This window comes from Euprymna scolopes, chromosome 18 (genome assembly GCF_053919585.1).
Source record: "Euprymna scolopes isolate OS-2025 chromosome 18, ASM5391958v1, whole genome shotgun sequence".
In the NCBI taxonomy this organism is placed as follows: domain Eukaryota; kingdom Metazoa; phylum Mollusca; class Cephalopoda; order Sepiida; family Sepiolidae; genus Euprymna; species Euprymna scolopes.
This window is the reverse complement of record NC_136499.1, coordinates 24,442,658-24,461,115: the sequence shown is the minus strand read 5'-3', so window position 1 is coordinate 24,461,115 and position 18,458 is coordinate 24,442,658. Positions and strand designations below refer to the sequence as shown.

Here is an 18,458-nt window from a genome sequence, read left to right as displayed (position 1 = left end):
TTAAATTAAACAAAAATAAAAAAAAAAACTGAGAATTAAAAAATAACTCCTTCCCAATCAAACTATTTCTCTTTGTTAATCATGCCTGTACTATGTTTTTAACCATGATGAAATGAAAATATATTTCAAAAATCATGTAAATTGATCAAGTAGTTTTATTTTCAAATCCGAAAATCAAATTTTACAAGCAACTGAGAAGTAACAGTTTCTCTCGCTATTTTGAAGAATATCTCAAAAAACAAAGGGAGATAACTTCACAGTACATCATACTTGTGAGATTTATGTTGTAATGCCTACGAATTCCCATTAATCGCCTAAAAATGATTTTCTTTATAAAAATAAAACTAGATCAATTTATACGATTTTTTGGAATATGATATTTTGATTTCGTCATGGATACATACATCATAGAAATTTTTCTTTTTGTCTTAACATGGGGGGGGGGAGAGACAAGAACCAAATTTTTTTTTTTTTTTTAGTTAAAAGTCTATTTTCTAAGTGTTATAGAATATATATATAAAAAAATGTTCAAGTGACATTAAAGTTTATCTATTAATAAAAGAACAAACACGGAAATTTTTCCACCTATCATAATCATACTAACATTAAAACGGTTTATGCTTATTTAATTCTATGATACAACATAACATTTTGAAATGGCGTATATATAGTAATCTGCAAACATCCACAATGAACTTTGGGTATTTTTAATTTGCATATTTATTACATAAATAGCTTCTAATGAATTAATATGTTGTAATATAAATTTTTAATTTGCATTTTCATATTTTCTTATATGCAATAATTTTGTCAATAGGAAAACATCTGATATCACTGTGATGCCCAGAACAGATATTACACTTTGAAAACTTTGATCATAACCAAAGACAAAGGAACCATAAATATATCTTTACAACTAGGCATTTTTTAAATATTCTTTCTTTTTTTTTTTTCTTTCCAAGGAAATCACCACTTATCAAGGCCACTCGAGGATAAGGGTTAATGATGTAAGGTGGTAGTGTAGTAATCGTTAATGATGTCAATTGGGTAGAATTTAATTAAGGGGACGGTTTAACAACTTGTTTACAATTGGGCTTGAAGGCTACCATATTGTAGTCGGCCAGGAAGCAGGCCAGTGGAACAGTGTTCTAGAGGAAGAAAAAAAAAACTGATTTACTATATTATTGTATAATAGGTTTTATTGTCATGAGATCATACTCCCAGGATTTACCTCCTCCTTTTTATGGGGATGGGGTTAATCTTCCCAGGTATTACCTCTATTTTTGTCATATCATTCTCTGTCATTACCTCCTTTGGTGTTCAGTGTAGTATATGTTTATTCATCATGATATTATTCTCCCAGCCTAGCAAAAATATGCAACTGGAGGGAGTATATTTTTGCCAGTATATATAAGTTAGCCTGCAGATTCCCTGCAAGTGATGGAACACGGAATGCCTCTGTGCAGTTTAATTGCCACAGATACATTTTCACACTATATATAAAGTTGGGTACACTTATATATTTCATTGCATAGGAGTCATTCTTAAACAAATTAACTGATCAATATGAATAGGCATATGAGGGAGTAATGTAGGCTATATTTAGATTAATCTAAATTTATGTAAAAGCGCAAAAAATTAGTGGAAATCCTTTGAAAATTCATATACCATTGATTTTTGTGAAATTTTAATAATATTAGACAACAATTAATAAATATCCCCCAAAGTATTTTATAGGGTTCTTAGAGGCATAATATGGCCACAATCTCCAAAATCTAAAAATTAAAATATTTCAGATTTGTATTAAATTTGAGCTATAGCCATTAGATACCAATTAAGCAAGATTCGGTGAATTTTTTTTTTTTTTTTTAAATTCCTTAAGTTTTAGTCTTGAATTTGAGGAATTTTCTGGAACCAAAATCGTATCATGAATTTTGATCAAAATTGGAATAAATCAACTTATTTCTATTCATACCAGTCAGAGATACGTCTTCGACAATCTGTCTGGCAGTGAATTTTGTTGCTGTGAGGCATAGGTATGGTTCTATTTAGTCTCAGGAGTTCATCCACCCTCCCAGGATATTCCTTCTCTTTGAGAAGGGGTTAATTTATCACTAACTATCCGAGGTACCCCTAACAAAAATTAAAAAAAAAGAGAGTGGGTCTGCTCAGGCATTTTTGTAGGCCAGAGTGTGCTTATCCTAATGTATTAGCTTCTCAATACTTGACCTTGTGTCTAATCTCCTGAAGAGGTAAATAAGGTTTAGCATCATTATTTTAATCTTCATAAGAGAACATAAAAGCAATTACAAGAAGTCTCTCCAACCATCGATATCCATGAAAAATAACTCCCTACCTGAGAATTCTTCCTTCAAACTCCTCGGCTTAACATTCACTGGAAATATGAACTGGAACAAATACACTGAGGATATTGCAAAGGCTGCTGCAAGGAAGGTGGTCTCCTATCATGCTAGAAAACTACTCACATCTGAGAGTATCTTATCTCTACAAGGCCACCATTCGCCCATGCATGAAGTATTGTTGCCATGACCACTATGTTGGTATATCTACCACTAGTCTCTCCCTCTGGATAGAATCCAAAAATGGGTCTCCAATCAACTAGGCTCCAACTCCTGTCCCATTGCCACAATATTCTATCCCTGTGCCTGTTTTACAAGTATTTTAATGGAATGTGCACTGATGAACTCATTGCACTTGTGCCCCCTCAACATACATATCCCTGACAAACCTTAGCAGTAAAATCATACCCCTTCACTGCTGATGTCCTTAAATGCCAGAAAGCTTTCTGGTCTAATAGCTTCTTTCCTCGAACAGCTAGACTTTGAAATTTCCTTCCTGCTACTTGCTTTCCAAACCATACTGATATGCAGAAGTTCAAATGTAACATAAACGAATATCGTATCTATCTTTCTTAGGCATGGTCCCAATTAGTAGCCCCTTAAACAAGGCATATTGCCACATGGACTGAGATGAAGGGGAGTAAAAAATAAAAAAAAAAATGAAAAACTGTTTCATTCAGAAAATTAATTTTACCTAACTTGGGATGCATAGTTTGTGTGTGTGTGTGTGTGTGTGTGTGTGTGTATTTATATGTATCACAAGTAATACTATTTGCAGTAAGAGGCACCAAGCTCTAAAATATGCAGAGTAGAGAGTGGACTTTGAGTTTACTTTCAACGGCCTTGTAACTCTCACTTCCTTTAATCTGTTCTTTAGTTGTCACATTCCAGGAGCAAGATTTCTAACAAAGGGAGAAGAATTGCTCTTTTCTGGGTTGGACTCTATCCATATAACATTTATCATTGGCTAGTTTTTGACCTTACAGTGTTATATATTTTTTAACTCCTTACATCAACTGGCTTCATGCCTCCTCTGAAGCAATTTTCTTAAAAGTAAAAATCCAAAACTGCTTTTGGCCGAATCAAAGAAAGAGATGATAGCAATGACATCACTAGAAGAGTTATACGATCCTGACATCATTTAAAATCTCCAAAGAAAACAGAAGTATTTATATAAAGCTTACATTACAGACTTCTTCATACATACTGGCATACATAGAACTCAAGTATCTATGGTCTCTTGGTACAGAGATTTGTATGGTCAACTTGGCATGAGGATACTTTTCCCTTACTAAATATTTAAAATCACATAGTACTTGTGGCCTAAATAAAATCTCAGTATGGATAATGATGTACCTTCTCCAAGTGATGTTACCCCAAGTAACAATATGAAGCTGGATATTCTACCAGACTAGATGGATTCTTGTCCTGGAATCCAGTTAGACCAAGAGACCACAAGAAAGAAATACTATATAACACATTTAAATTGTCAACTAGGGAGAGGGAAATAATGTTCTTAACTTCTTTACTAACTCAGTGGTTGAGAGATAATAAAGGAGAACTTTAAAATCGAATATTTGAATATCTGTGGGTCTCATATAGAGATCAACAGTTAGTCCCAGGAAGGAAGCCCCTTGATTTCTAAGAACTTTCAAGTAAAATGAAACAAAGTATTTTGATTAAAGTAAACAAATATTTGCAGAATTATTTCAAATTAAAACATTATAGCTGACAAAACATCAAACAAAAAGTGCAAGTGATAAATAGTAACACAGGGAGGGAGGAAGGGGGGTTAGAATTTTTCAACCAATCAGAAAAAGGGGAAGGGGAAAAAAAAATTAAACTGCTATGCAATGTACAAAAAACATATCGCACATCAAACTCGATACATTGGAACATGGAACAACAATGATGAATGTCAATAAATAATAATATTAACAGGATATATTGGTTTAAAAAGCAACCAAAAAGGTTGAATTTTACAGGGCATCAAAGAAAAGAAAAAATATCAATTTTTTAAAATTTTGATTAATTTAATCATAAAATAAAATAACATTTAGAAAGCATTTTAAATAAATAAATCTAACAAAATTTTTTAAATAAATTTAAAAATTAAATTATCTAAACGAAAAGAAAAAGATTATTCTAAGATCTATGCATTAAATCATTGCAGAAGTTTTTTAAGAAAGGAATCAGATTAAAATATAGAATATAAGAAAAATATTTAATTGTTTGATTTCAGACTTAATATTTTTCATAAAAATCTTGTTTTTTTTTTTTTTTTACTAATATCATTTTATTTCAAATTGTTTAGTTTAGAGAAAGAAAGGCAACATAGATAAAAGAAAAGTATTTTTTAATATGCCATATTGTTAGCTAGTTGATTCCGTCGGTATAATTAATTTGTGGGAAAATGTGGAACCTTGTAATGGAAATCTAGCAGTTAGTAAATTGTCACAAATTGGTTTTCTTTATTAGTGATTCTCCTGGCTAAGGAGTAAGGAATGAGATTTAATTAATGACAGGTTTTGAATTATTAGAATTTACAAAATGCTAACCAATTTTTTAGGGTGAGCAGATGCATTTGAGAATTCTCAATTTCAGGCGAACATTCCATTTTGTTTAAAGCTGCAGGCAGAAATTGTATAAAACATTTTCAGACATTTTAACTAAGACACCACTAGCTGAGTAAATTATCTTGAAGATTTAATAAAAAAAGAAGACTGAGATGCATGAATGGTTTTGTTTTTCATATGTACCAAGTTTTGATAATAAAAATTAAAATAGAGGGAGAAGTTACAATCGATGGGTCAAGTCATATCTCTACCAACAGCAATTTGTGGCTATAATTCTCTTCAGTAGGAACCTTTATATCTGCTCTTATTTGTTGGAGATTAGCAACGTAACCCGACGGTAATGTTCATTTAATGTGCGAAAATTCTCAGCCTAACTGATTGTTATTCATTGGTCACCTTATATCGACCACATGGGAACAATTGATTAGTTTGACAGTAGTTGAGGCATTAGCACGAGTTACTTTGCTTAACTATATATGGCAATAAAATATGCATATGTAGTACTATAGTCCACCCTTAGTATTAGGAAGGAAGAGAAAAAAGAAAATAAGAGATATATAACAAAAGAAATAGCAAATAAGATTTATCAGCAGGCAATAGACAGTAAGATAGACAAAAGAAACTTAACATGGAATGGTTGGTCAGAGTGAGGATAACAATGGACCTGAGATATATTTAAATTTGGTTTGTGGGTATTTTAATATTGGCAAAGAGTTTTATGACACTAGGAAGTGGCTACGAGTTAATGACAGTAGGAACACAGAAGTTTTACAACAGTTATGAATTGGACTTAACTACAGTTGTGTCAGACTAGACCATTAGTTGGACTTTGACAACAGTTAGAGTTAGGAAGCAGTTGAAGATGGATTATGACTGAGCAGATGGGAAAATAAACTGATCAACTGACGGAAATGGCCTTGACAGTAGATATAGATATGTACCTTAGCATGTATAGGATCAATAATATCGCACACACTCAGAGTCCAGTCAACATATATGTAAACGCATCCGAGTGTGTTTTTTTTTTTATTTCTGCTTGTTTAATTTTTCTATTTGTGAGTCTATCTGCTCCCATCGACGGTCACTAATGCGTAAAAGATGACACCATGGCCATAAAAAAAGATATGATGTAGAACAAAGCCATGGCACACAATTTTTGGGTGGACAGCTTGTCGGTGAGGCGATGTGGTGTCACACATTCAACTTGATAGCACTTTTACGCTTATTACCTTTTACCCTCCACAGAACAGGCACATTGGTGAATGTTATTTTATTATGAATAATCATTCATAAAGAGATTTTAAAATATGAAATTTATTTTTTCATTTAATCGACTCTTCTGTTATTGACAATGTATCCACTGCACATTAGGAAGTTTATGTTTCAGAATTTTTGAGATGAGGATTAATTATCTGTATTATTTGAATTCTTCAAACTACTGTTCTCATCTTGAGTGCTATTTTCACAATGTTTCAGTCGATGTAACCTGTGGGGGTAGCATGCTCTTATTCCATCAGCAATGACTGGGTAAAAGTCCCAAGTAATTTACAATTATATTTTTGAGCATTGCCCATACGTAGGATGGAACAAGAATATGCTACCTCCGTGGAATTAATTAAGATTTCCGTTCAAATTTTCATGCAGATTCCAGAGTTTAACAGAAAGATTCCAGAGTTTGACAAGATGCACCTGAAGAAAGTTGGAGGTTACATTGACTGAAACGTGAAAATAACACTCAAGATGAGAAGAGTAGTCCAAAGATTCCAAATAATGAGTTATTAAGTTTAATCATAAATTCATATTTAAAGTAAAATTAACTGAAACTATAAGATCAATCAATGCCCCAAACATGTTTAAAATGAAATGAATTGTAAGAAATATAATGAACACGTTGAACATGAGAGAATAAAAAAATGTTTGTGTTTACCTCTTCAAAGAAATTCTGTGTTTTTCTGAGAATGTGTTTCAATTCCGTTAATTCGAGGAAATTTCTTTTCAGGGCCTCAGCATTTGCATTTACTTCTTTCATTTCATTTTCTAATTTTTCAAATGTTGCCTAAAACAAAGACGGCAAAAAATATAAATGGATGATCGACAGAATCAGAGCTGCGACAATTTAATCAGTGCTGGACTTGGAAAACGTGAAAATAATTTGATTTATATTTTCATTATTATAACATTATACAATCATAACATTTTTTAAAGCAACATAGAAAATAATCTGGAGTCATTTTTCAACATACATCTGTATGATAACAGCTTGTCCCTTCCTTGATTAGTATAAGCAGAGGTACTCAGTGTTGATCAAGTTCATGGATAACAAAATAAAACTGTTTAAAACTTTTTTAAAATGTGTGTAAACTATTTCTTTTTAAACACATATATATCACAGTGTTTTCAATCAATGAGATTTTCTGCAAAAGCATGTGAGCACAATTACTGAAAAAATATTTGTTTTTAGATATACAGGGTGTCCGTAAAGTTACTATACAGTCTTAGTGTTTTATTGTATTATATTTGTATTAATAGTTAAGAAATCACTGTATAGTAACTTTACGGACACCCTGTATATTTTAAAATTGGTGCACTTATGCATAATAATAAACATGTTATCGTTCCTAAGAACATACATTTGGGTTTTTTTTTGTTTTTTTTTTAACTCTCCAGAAATAAAATTTATATTTTTTCAATATTCATGAATTTAACACCACTAAACACTGAGTTGAAGAAAAACTAATTAACTGTAGACTATATGAGCGCTAAAATATTTAATAATTGGAATCTTATTTTTCTTCTTCGTGTATAAGCAGAGAAAGTAAGAGAAAAAAGAAAAGAAAGAACAAAGAAAAAAAGGAAGAGAGAAAGAGAAAAAAGGAAGAGGGAGAGAGAGAGGAAATAAAAGAGAGAGAGAGAGAAGATAAGGGGGAGAGAGAAATAGAGAGGAAGGGGGAGAAAGAGGAAGAAAAAGGAGAGAAAAAAGAATGAAAGAAAGAGAAAGAAAAAAGAAAGATATATTAGAGAGAGAGAGAGAGAGAGAGAGAGAGAGAGAGAGAGAGAGAGAGAAATATATATAAGGAGAGAAAGGAAATACATACAACTGTGACTTTTCAGTAATTATGAAAAAAAATTTTCCTTTAATTTCTGACAAAATATTTTGGTGTGGAAATGTGCAAAATTTAACATTAAAATTGGTTTTCATTTTGTGATGAATCTTACCTCAAGATCAATCATTTCCCTGGGAACTGGGGCATCCGGATTGTCTCCAGTATCTAACATTGGAATGGCATCCTTTTTAATTTCTTTCTCCAGAAAACCTAAATAAAAATTTAAAAAATATATAATGTACATGCATATATATCTCAACATTTACATAATTTTATATTGTTGCAAGCTAAGACTGAAACATGTAGGTTTATTCAATATAAAACATAGATCAGTTTTTACTGATCAGCCTCACCGACAGACTATGATTTTAATAGGAAGTAGCAGCATTAGTAACATTTGTCAAGCAATGGCAAAAGTGATGAAAGTAGCAAAGAAAACCAGTACAAGAATATACTCTGCCGACCAAGAACAATGCTTGGTGTTACCAAAATAAAGCAAAAGTACTTTATTCACAATAGTTTTATCAGTACTGGAGTTTTTGTTTTATACATGTATAACTAAGAAAAAGCAGCAGCCTTAAAACCGAGTGGAATTTGTAAAAAAAAAAAAAAAAAAAAAAAAAAATGGCAAAATTTAGGTCATGTTCACTAGCGTGTATCTCATTTGTTTGAATTCACCTTTGGATAAAAAATATATTGCATAAAACAGTAAATCTTTCTCTTTCGTGTGGTGCTTATTTTTTCTTTGTTGAATAAAAATTCTATTTTACTGATTTTCATGACATCAACAAATGTAATAAAATTATGACAAGGAATCTTAGCTGGTAATATTTAAATTATCAAGAATATCATACACCTTATTTAAAACTATTGCGCATTTTCACCATTCAACCAAGAAAATTTTTTTTAAATAGCACCAAATTAAGCAAAGTATGATCTTTATTTTCATATATAAATTGCCACAAATGTACAAAAAACATGTGCAATTCATTTTCAAAATTTATTTTTCATTTACTTTCTTACTGGTGAGTTAACTATTCATAATAATCATAGCAAATGTGATATCAAATTAAAGTTCCTTCAATTTTCTATCAAATGGTGCTAAGAAATTGCATCTAGCTTTATTTATACTAGAACAGGGTTAGGGTTAGAACAGGGTATGATCAGAAAAGGCAGCTGGATTATATCTGATTTTTTTCAGTTATAGAAATTTCTTGTATTAGGCACTTTTTTTATATCAGAATTCTAATCATTTTGCTCAGGTACAGGTTGAAATCATCTGTCAGATTTTGATTGGTTAAATTAGTTTCATTTGAGATGTTAACCTATTACTTGGAGATTCGAAAAAGTTGTCAAAAAACAAATATATAACAAATAAATGTTATCAAAGGCAAGATAAATTACTTTTCTACCTAACTGGATAATTTTTTAGTGTTTTTATTTAATGTAACATGTTTATTCAGCTCGAAAAACAGTGTTTACCAATGTATTGGAAAATTTTAAATGGCACCAGACTCTCTGTTGAACATGGTAAGTTTGGGAAAATTAGCTAAAAATAAAAAACTACACAGAATACTGTTAGGAGGAAGCATGGGGAAGGAATCTAATTTCACATTCATGTTGTATGCATAAATGTTTGTATTCTTTGTTTAACATGTCTCTTTTACATCAGATGGGATTGCATGTTGACCGTGGTTGCATGAAGTAACTTTTCTCCATGAAAGTCTACCATTTACATTAGTTTCGATGTGTGATTATTAGAAGTCATCTTTGAATCATTCCAAGTCTCGGCCTGATATTTTTTCTTGTTCGTCTTCAGTTGAGATGCTCAGCTGTACATAGCATGCTCCCGACATGACAAAGAACTATGAAAGTATGGTCTCCCACACAGAAGCCTGTAGATCTTGCAAAAGTCAGAAATATTCTTTTATATTATCATGCTCTACTTAACTGTTCCCATGCAGATTATAAACTGTTGAACGACTTCTAGCTACAGCTTGCATGATCAAAAATACAGAGAGTTCTTTAGAACAAAATAACTATCTTAATGAATATGTCAATATTCAAGGAGAGTAAAAAGTGGACCATGTATTTACTTCCGACAGCCTTGTAACTTTTGCTTTCTTACTTTGTCGTTTAGTCCAGGAGTGATATTTCTGACAAAAGGAGAAGAATTAATGTTTTCTCTGTTGGAATCTATCCAGCTAACACTTATTAACTATTTTTTACCTTGAAGTAGTTTTTTTTTTTTTTTTTACCTCCTTAGCATTAATTGGCTTCATGCCTAGTCTGGAGCAATTTCCATAAAAAATCACAAGCAGTGATGTATCATCATCATCATATCCATTTTATCATCTTATTTTTATTAGTTATTGCAGGCTGCCAGAAAACGTTATTCTTCAGGCATGGTTGTCTTGAAGATCAATTTTATTCAAATTCCATTGCTGAAGATTCTTTTTTTGATGATTTGCATTCAAGTTTTCTTGCATTGTCCCATTTCCAATTTTTTTTTTTTTTTTTCACTCTTTTTCACCCCCAAACAAAGCATTTTGCACTTAGACGTAAAGGGCTACTATTTGCGATCCATGTCCAACAAATGATTGTGAGGAGTTGAGCAGTGAGATGTCTATCCACATTACATTTAAAATTCAACATGTTAGTACAGTCAAGGAAGCAGGAAACAGGGAGGGAATTCCAAAGTCTAGCAGTCTGTGGGAAGAAACTATCAGAGTAGAAGAATTTCCGGCATCTAGGAATCTCAACAGTGAAAGTGTGAGATTTAACTGCTTGTCATGTTAGTTGGGAATATGTATGCCGAGGGGGCACAAGTATTATGAGTTCATCAGAGCACACTCCATCAAGTACTTGTAAAACAGGTGTAGGGATGTAACATTGCAATAATGGGACAGAGGTTGGAGCCTGGCCGATAGTGCGGGACCTATCAGGTTAGAGATTCTTTTTTGAACCTTATCCAAGAGAAAGAGACTAGTGGTAGATGCACCAGCTCAGATGTGGCAACAATACTCCATGCATGGGTGAATTGCGACCTTGTAGAGATTCTACACTTATATTAGCGAGAAGATTTTGTGAATGGATGCATAGGTTGTATTATATAACATTGGACCCTACTTTTTTCCTGCGCACCGCATTGTATGTGATGTGTGGAAATACTTTTAGTTCTCATAGTTTGAAAGTGATGATGACAAGAACGTTTTTCCACTATTTTACAGAGTAGACATTTATTTAATGAAAACTTTCTTATTGTATTTTATTTAAACAAATAAAAACACTGCTGTTCAATAGATTGGTAGTTAAAATCAAGCAATAGATTCAAGATTTTAACAGTGCAGAAAGTAATTCAAATATCAAATAAGATTTTAACAGTGTAGAAAGTAATTTAAATATCAAATAAGATTTTAACAGTGTAGAAAGTAATTTAAATATCAAATAAGATTTTAACAGTGTAGAAAGTAATTTAAATATCAAATAAGATTTTAACAGTGTAGAAAGTAATTTAAATATCAAATAACATTTTACAAGTTTTTTTATTTTTTATTTTTTTATTTGTGGTTTAAATATTTCAGAATACAAAAGGCAAAATAATTTGAATAATGCAAATGAAAAAAAGGATTTGGGGAGTTAACTTACGCAGTTTTCTCTCCATCTCTTCACATCTTCGGACTTCGTTTACGAATTTACGTTGGAATGCATTGACATCGGGATTCAGCTGAAATTAAAATATTAGACAAGTGTTGTGTTTTGAGGGTGTTTTTGAGGCATTTAATTTTTTTTTAATAAAGTAAAATATCAAAAAAATATAGTAAGAATTTTTTTTTTTATTCCATTAATGCTCTTTTCCTCTCACAAATTCTAAAATTTTTCATAGTATCACAGATTAAATTAGTTTTATGCCAAAGTTAGCAATTTTTGTGAGATAATTCAATTTTTGTCAAATATAAAACTTGGAGAAAAAAATTTTATTCTTGCCAAAAATTCCTCTAAATTAAAAAGCAAAAATAAAGAAAAATCTGTATGATGTATGTAGCCATGACAAAACAAAAATATATTTAAAAAATTATGTAAATTGATAAATAATTTTATTTAAAAAAAAAATTTTTTTTTCAATCAAATTTTATAAGTAACTGAAGAGTTTGAAAACAAGCAAAGAAAAAAAAGGAGATAACTCAACAATTCAAACTTGTGAGATTTATGTTGTAATGTCTACAAATTCCTATTAATTGTTTAAAAATGATTTTATAAAAATAAAACTTCATGATCAATTTATATGACTTTTGGAATATGATATTTTCATTTATTGCTTTTTTTAATATAAGGGAAATTCTGGACAAGAACTGAAAATTTTAAGCAGAATAATAAAATCAAAATTGAAAGAAAAAATTATGAAGAAAAGAATTAGTTTTTCTAGTTTTTTTAAAAATTTTTTGTTTATTTTTACCAACATTTGTCTTGTTAATTAAAATGAGAGCTTTTGTTTATAATGCAATTTTGAAATAAATCAGAAAAATTGAATGACAATTATTGACTGCTTATTCAGTCTCACATTTTTCTTTTAAATCCAACATAATATGCAGATACAGGATTCTTGTCTGTTCATAAATCCATTGTAGGATTTTAGAGATGGATCCCTATAACTATATATTCTGAAACTACATCAACCAGGATACTTGGATAAGTATATTTTATTTTGATCAAAGGGTGGGGGAGTATGGGTCCTTGTTGATTCCTGGGAGACACTGGGGTGTATTCGGAAGGTGTTAAAAACTATAAATTTAACAAAAAATCTATATATAAAAATGTAATTCTTGATTCGTTCAAAATCGATAAAACCATATTTCTACATTACCAATTTATTTGAAATTTTCAGACAATCCATCTTTAAAGTCGAGGGATGTTTCTATGTTATTAAAATACATAAACATTGCCAATTATAAAAATATTAAATAAAATAAAAATATTTTTCATAAGCCCATACTGCGGACCAGTTTTTGTTGGTAGAACTGAACTTCTGTTTCAATTCATTTCATACACCACGATTTGACGAGGCAAATTAGATTTCATTTTTTGTTTACTCGATAAAAAAAAATTCCCTATTTTAAAAATTTAAATTCATTTTTTATCTTCCAAATTTTTTAATTTAAAAATTTTTTTCTTTATTATATCAGGCAAAAAAAAAAGTTGCTCACTTGCTTTTTGAGTTGAAGCATAAAAGTTGAAGTCGAAGTTGTTGTTTTTTGTTTTGTTTTTGGTTTTTTAAACAGCTGTTTCGATATAAGAAAATATGAACTTTTTTTATTATTAAAACTATAAATTGTTAGGTGAAAGTATAGTTTGTTTTTTTTCGAAGAAAATTTACGGATTGGTAACATGCTTAAATAATATTTGGTGCTAATGCAGAGAGTGATGCGCGCTATTTTTTAAATCGTATTTCCCCGTTTAATTAAAGCTTTATATGTTTTTTTATTCAATTGTAAGGTTAAAGTACAGAATAAGTACAAAACACCCTCCCCTCCTCAACAGGACTTCTTTTCACCACCAACAACGATAAATGACAACAGTCCAAAACACACGCTGTGGTTTGACTCAGTTGTTTTGTTTTACAGCATATCAACCATTTTCAGGTCATTTAATGCCGAATTTAGTAACTTTGTGAATAAATTTTTATGCTTCAAGTGTTTTATATCTCCAAATATTTATTCATGGTGTTTGGTTTGGTTGTTTTGTAGAAGAAAATTATTGCTTTTAATTTTGAATTTATAGAACATGATAGAGTTTTGCAAAGAGAAAGGAAAAAAAAACAATAACAAATATTTGGTGGATTTTAGGTCAGGAGGCCAATATCTTCAGACAACCTGGTCTGATAGCACCAGTAGCAAACAATGTGACGTCCAAAACGAAAATCCTAAGCAAAAGAATTTGTTTCCTTTTATTCAGCCATTTCGGACTCCCAACAGCACTTAAATTTTTATAATTGCGATTGTTTTATATGCAAATGACTCTAGGTTTACATGCAAGATTACTTACAGTGGGCATATGCTAACAATGATTGCTTATTCTTCTGTCTCTCTGCATAATCACCATAACCCCAACCAATCAATGCTGAGTACATCCCAGAGTCCTACCAAATTTTAGCTATTATGAACATTTTTTTTCTTTTAATTCTTGTATTTTTTTATGTTTATTTTTTTTTAGATTATACTGTTGTAGCCACTGAGATTACAATTTAAATCTTTTGTAGCATTTTTTTTTAAAAAAACAAAAATGCTTTTCCCTTTTTAATTTAGTTTTAAAAAAAAATGAACTTTCTACAAACAATAAGTCTAATTATTTTAGTAAAGATAAATTGGATAGAAAAAAAATGAATTGTGAAAAAGTCTTACATCTCTAAACTGGACAAGTCCCAATTCACCAAGTTCCGACACACAGGCATAAGCTGCTTCTGACTGCAAAAACAGCTGACATAATGTCATCTCCTCACTTCGGAATAATGTCCCCATTTTTGTTTGGTAATCCTTTTTGCCTTTTTACAGATCAAATGGTTTGCATTCTGAAAAACAAACAAAATAATAATTTGTAAATAATAAGTGTAGACTGAACTTGACATGTCACGTTTCATTAAAATAGTAGCTTTAATTAGGCAACAAGTCTGGAAGAACATTGGAATAACACAAATATACTGCTGCCTTTGAATGTCCTATCCACAAGAAAAAAGTGAACTCAAATCCTTATTAAAAGACTTCATGGAGTTTTTCAAATAAGATCGAAAAATGGTGGTTGATAAATTTGTTGGTTAGAAAAAAATTAGACGTAAAATTATTTTATCGGACAAAAGCTCATCATGATGCTTATCTCCAATTTCTTTAGTGCTAATAGATTGGATGGCAAGACTAACCTGTATACACTTTTACTGTCCACTAGGCTGCTACCCATTTATATGCTTAGGAAGAGGGGTTTTGTATTGAAGTCAAATCATGTTGAAACACCAAAGTTAATTTGAATTATTCACCTACCCCTCTCATCTGGAATATTATTCTTACGTTTAAGCTGATGTAATCTCCAAACTTATTCAAGTGCATCTCGTCAAACTCAGATTTGTACAGAATCTCAAACAAAACCCTTTAGTTAATCCATAAGAGTAAATTACTCTCAATCCATCAGCCATGACCAGGTAGAAGTCTTAAGTAATGTTTCGTTATATTACTAGTCTCGTCTGTACTAAGTAAGGATTAGACCATCACTTAGAACTGGTTATTACTTAGCACGTTATCACAGGTCTATGTGGTTCCATTTGAAATTCCATAAAGATTCCAGAATTTGACAAACTACACTTAAAAGCCAAAGCATAAACATAACCTAACAAGATCAAAACAGTAGTCTGAATAATCCAAACACAACATTTTTATTTTATTCTTTTAATAATTAAATAGAAATGTTTATTTTTGTTGTTAGAGGAGGAGGTGGTGGAGGTTATTATAAAAACCACTAACTTTGACTTGAAAAACAAAAAAAACTTCCCCCCACTACATCCTCTCATCTTTGTAAAGTACAAAAAAATATTGATATTTTGTTTTAAATATTTATATATATATATATATATATATATATATATATATAAAATATTTCTGTTTTCTATAATATAAAGGGCAAGCATCTGTATGTATGTATGTCCTAGTTAGTAATAAATGTGATAGAAATAAAATATCCATTTGAAATTACTCAGTAATATATGGTCTCATCTGATCAATTGATGTTCTAATTGTTTGTTTATTTCATTATATAACTAGTTTTTAATGGGGGATTTTTTATTTTTATGCTTATACAAAAAATCAAATGTCAACTTTGAATATTGAAAACACTATACAAAATAACCTTTTTTTTTTCTCAAATAAAATGTGACTATGTTTATACACAGTAAATTTCCTTAACATTAGAATATATCAAATAACACCATGTAAATCATCTTTTTGTTGTTTTTCTGTAAAATAGGCTACGACTAGATTAATTGTTGCTCAGAGGACAGGTAGTTTTTGCTAGTATATAATAACTAGTTGCCTTTACTAGTTCATTACTTGTGATTGTTGAAACCAGAATGTTGAATAATAAACACATCAGTCATAAGTTTGTTGTAAAAAAAGAAGAAAAAAAAAAAAGGTTTCCATCTTTTCATACGAGGGTCGTTCCAAAAGTAAAGCATCCTTTTTTTTTTACCCAAAAAGTTGAAGAGTTACGAAGATGGGAGTGGTACAATTAAAACAAGCATTTTGTGCTCCGGAATTTATTTTACTACATAGTCACCACCATTCTCAATGCACTTTTATCAGGAATTCAATGATTTCTCTCTGCTTCTGATGTACATCCATGACAGGGGTAACTTTCTTAGAGTCTCATACCATTAATATCTGTAACAGAGAGATGAAAGTTACAGGTCATGAATGCATAAGTTCAGTCATCATAACAATCCAATTTGCAATCCTATCTGATCCATTCAGGCAGAATACAAAATAGGAGGCATTACTTTTGGAAAGTCCCTTGTATTTCTAACTTAAATGTGACAGATCAATCAACTGATGGACAGAACTTGTCAAAGATGAAAAAAAAAGATGCAAATGACAAACACATGACAAATAACCTTTGGATTGTCATTGTTTATAAACCACTCAAGAAGATTACTATGATGTTTCAGCAATTGATGTACTTAATTCTGTGTGATTTATTGGTCTTTAGTTCACGCTTGTTGTACAAAAAAACAAAAAAAAAAAAAACACAATAAGCATTGTAATTATTATATGTATTAGACAACATATCACCTATCAGATCATAAATCAAGTAATTCCTTTGATGACTAAAACATTTTTTTCTCAGCTTAAGATTCTTATAGATTTGATGGCTAAGTTACTACATCACAATACGAGTTTATTGCAAAAAAAAAAAAAAAAAAAAAAATTCTGTGTAAGCATTAAAACAATTTTTTATTGTTTAATATCTATATCTATATCTATCTATTCTATCTATATATCTATAAAAACAGAGATGTGTGTGCCACAGACGATTTCTGATTGGTTAATCCAATAATCACATCTCCTAAAAAACTATGGTTCGTAGGCTCTTAACTTTACCATAAAATATTATGGCTTTATTTATTGTCCATCTTGGAAGGGTTTAATTTTTTCCTAACTTGCGATTTACAAATTACAAAAATACGAAACTTACAATCTAACAATCGAACCTCCGACATCACGGCCGCCATTATGAAACTAAACTAAAAACGCGCGTTCACTCGTGGTCTTTTCATTTCGGGTTTGGGTACTTGTGCAGTTTTCCATTGACATTAAAAAATGGAAATATTTTTTTTAAAAATATATTGTACGTACTCGTCATGAGATAAAGTTTTCCTACAGAAAAAAATCACGTAATTTCATCAAATAGTTATTTTTTTATAGCGAAAAAAGAAAAAAATCAACGCTACAAGCGAGTCATTATTAATTCAGCCATCTTGATTCTTAACCAAACAGAAAGTTCAAGTAGGGGGATTTCCCTTTTTTTTTTTTTTGATAGCGAGGCCAAATTTCGTGAATTTGGCCCTTTTTTTTAAAGCAGTTTGGCCTTCAAAATTTCTGTTTGGCCTTTTTCTTCACCGATGAAATAAAAAAAGCAAATAAAAACAACGCAATAAAACTTTTAAAAATACGGCACACTTTTGTTGTTCTTGTTTGTTTTTTTTTGTAATTTTCCTTATTTTTTTATTTTTTCAAGATAATACTATTAAATGGACACTATTATGCCAAATTAGCCCCCCCCCAAAAAAAATGCACAAAAATTCGAGATTTAAGGTTTTGACGAGATAATTTAGCGAATTGTCCGGACTATTGCGAGAGAACCATCCATTAGTTTTTCCTGAAATTTTGCCACAAATTGTATTTCAATACATAGATGTGCATAGTAACATTTTTTTGCCGAAAATTCCCGTTGCGTCCCCAGATTTCATCGGTGAAGAAAAAGGCCAAACAGAAATTTTGAAGGCCAAACTGCTTTAAAAAAAGGCCAAATTCGCGAAATTTGGCCTCGCTATCAAAAAAAAAAAAAAAAAAAGGGAAATCCCCCTACTTGAACTTTCTGTTTGGTTAAGAATCAAGATGGCTGAATTAATAATTACTCGCTTATAAGACTATCAATACACACAAAAAAATATAGATTTATTTTTGGGTAAAGTTCCCCCGGGTTTTCCTTTCACTTGAGTAAATAATGGTCTTTTGTTATATATATGGCGTACTATTATCCTTATATATATGATGTTTATGTTTATATATATATATATATATAAGTGATAGTGTCTGTGTGTGTCTGTGCGTCTGTATGCATTTCCCTACGCTAAAACTCTGTCAATTTTAAGCCTAGAGATT

General features: G+C 30.6%; 1 protein-coding gene across 17 annotated transcripts in view; it reads right to left on the bottom strand.

Annotated features, from left to right (window-relative positions):
* LOC145297530 (V-type proton ATPase 116 kDa subunit a 1-like) overlaps positions 1 to 18,458 on the bottom strand; it is a 187,416-nt gene that overhangs the window by 124,584 nt on the left and 44,374 nt on the right. For all 17 annotated transcript variants that reach the window (XM_080143466.1, XM_080143458.1, XM_080143465.1 and 14 more), the window contains 4 exons: positions 14,439 to 14,605; positions 11,689 to 11,767; positions 8,153 to 8,250; positions 6,864 to 6,992 (listed from right to left, as the gene is read on the bottom strand). In XM_080143466.1, coding sequence (XP_079999592.1) covers positions 6,864 to 6,992; positions 8,153 to 8,250; positions 11,689 to 11,767; positions 14,439 to 14,555 — 423 coding nt within the window. In that variant the 5' untranslated portion in view covers positions 14,556 to 14,605. The remainder of the gene's footprint in view (positions 1 to 6,863; positions 6,993 to 8,152; positions 8,251 to 11,688; positions 11,768 to 14,438; positions 14,606 to 18,458) is intronic.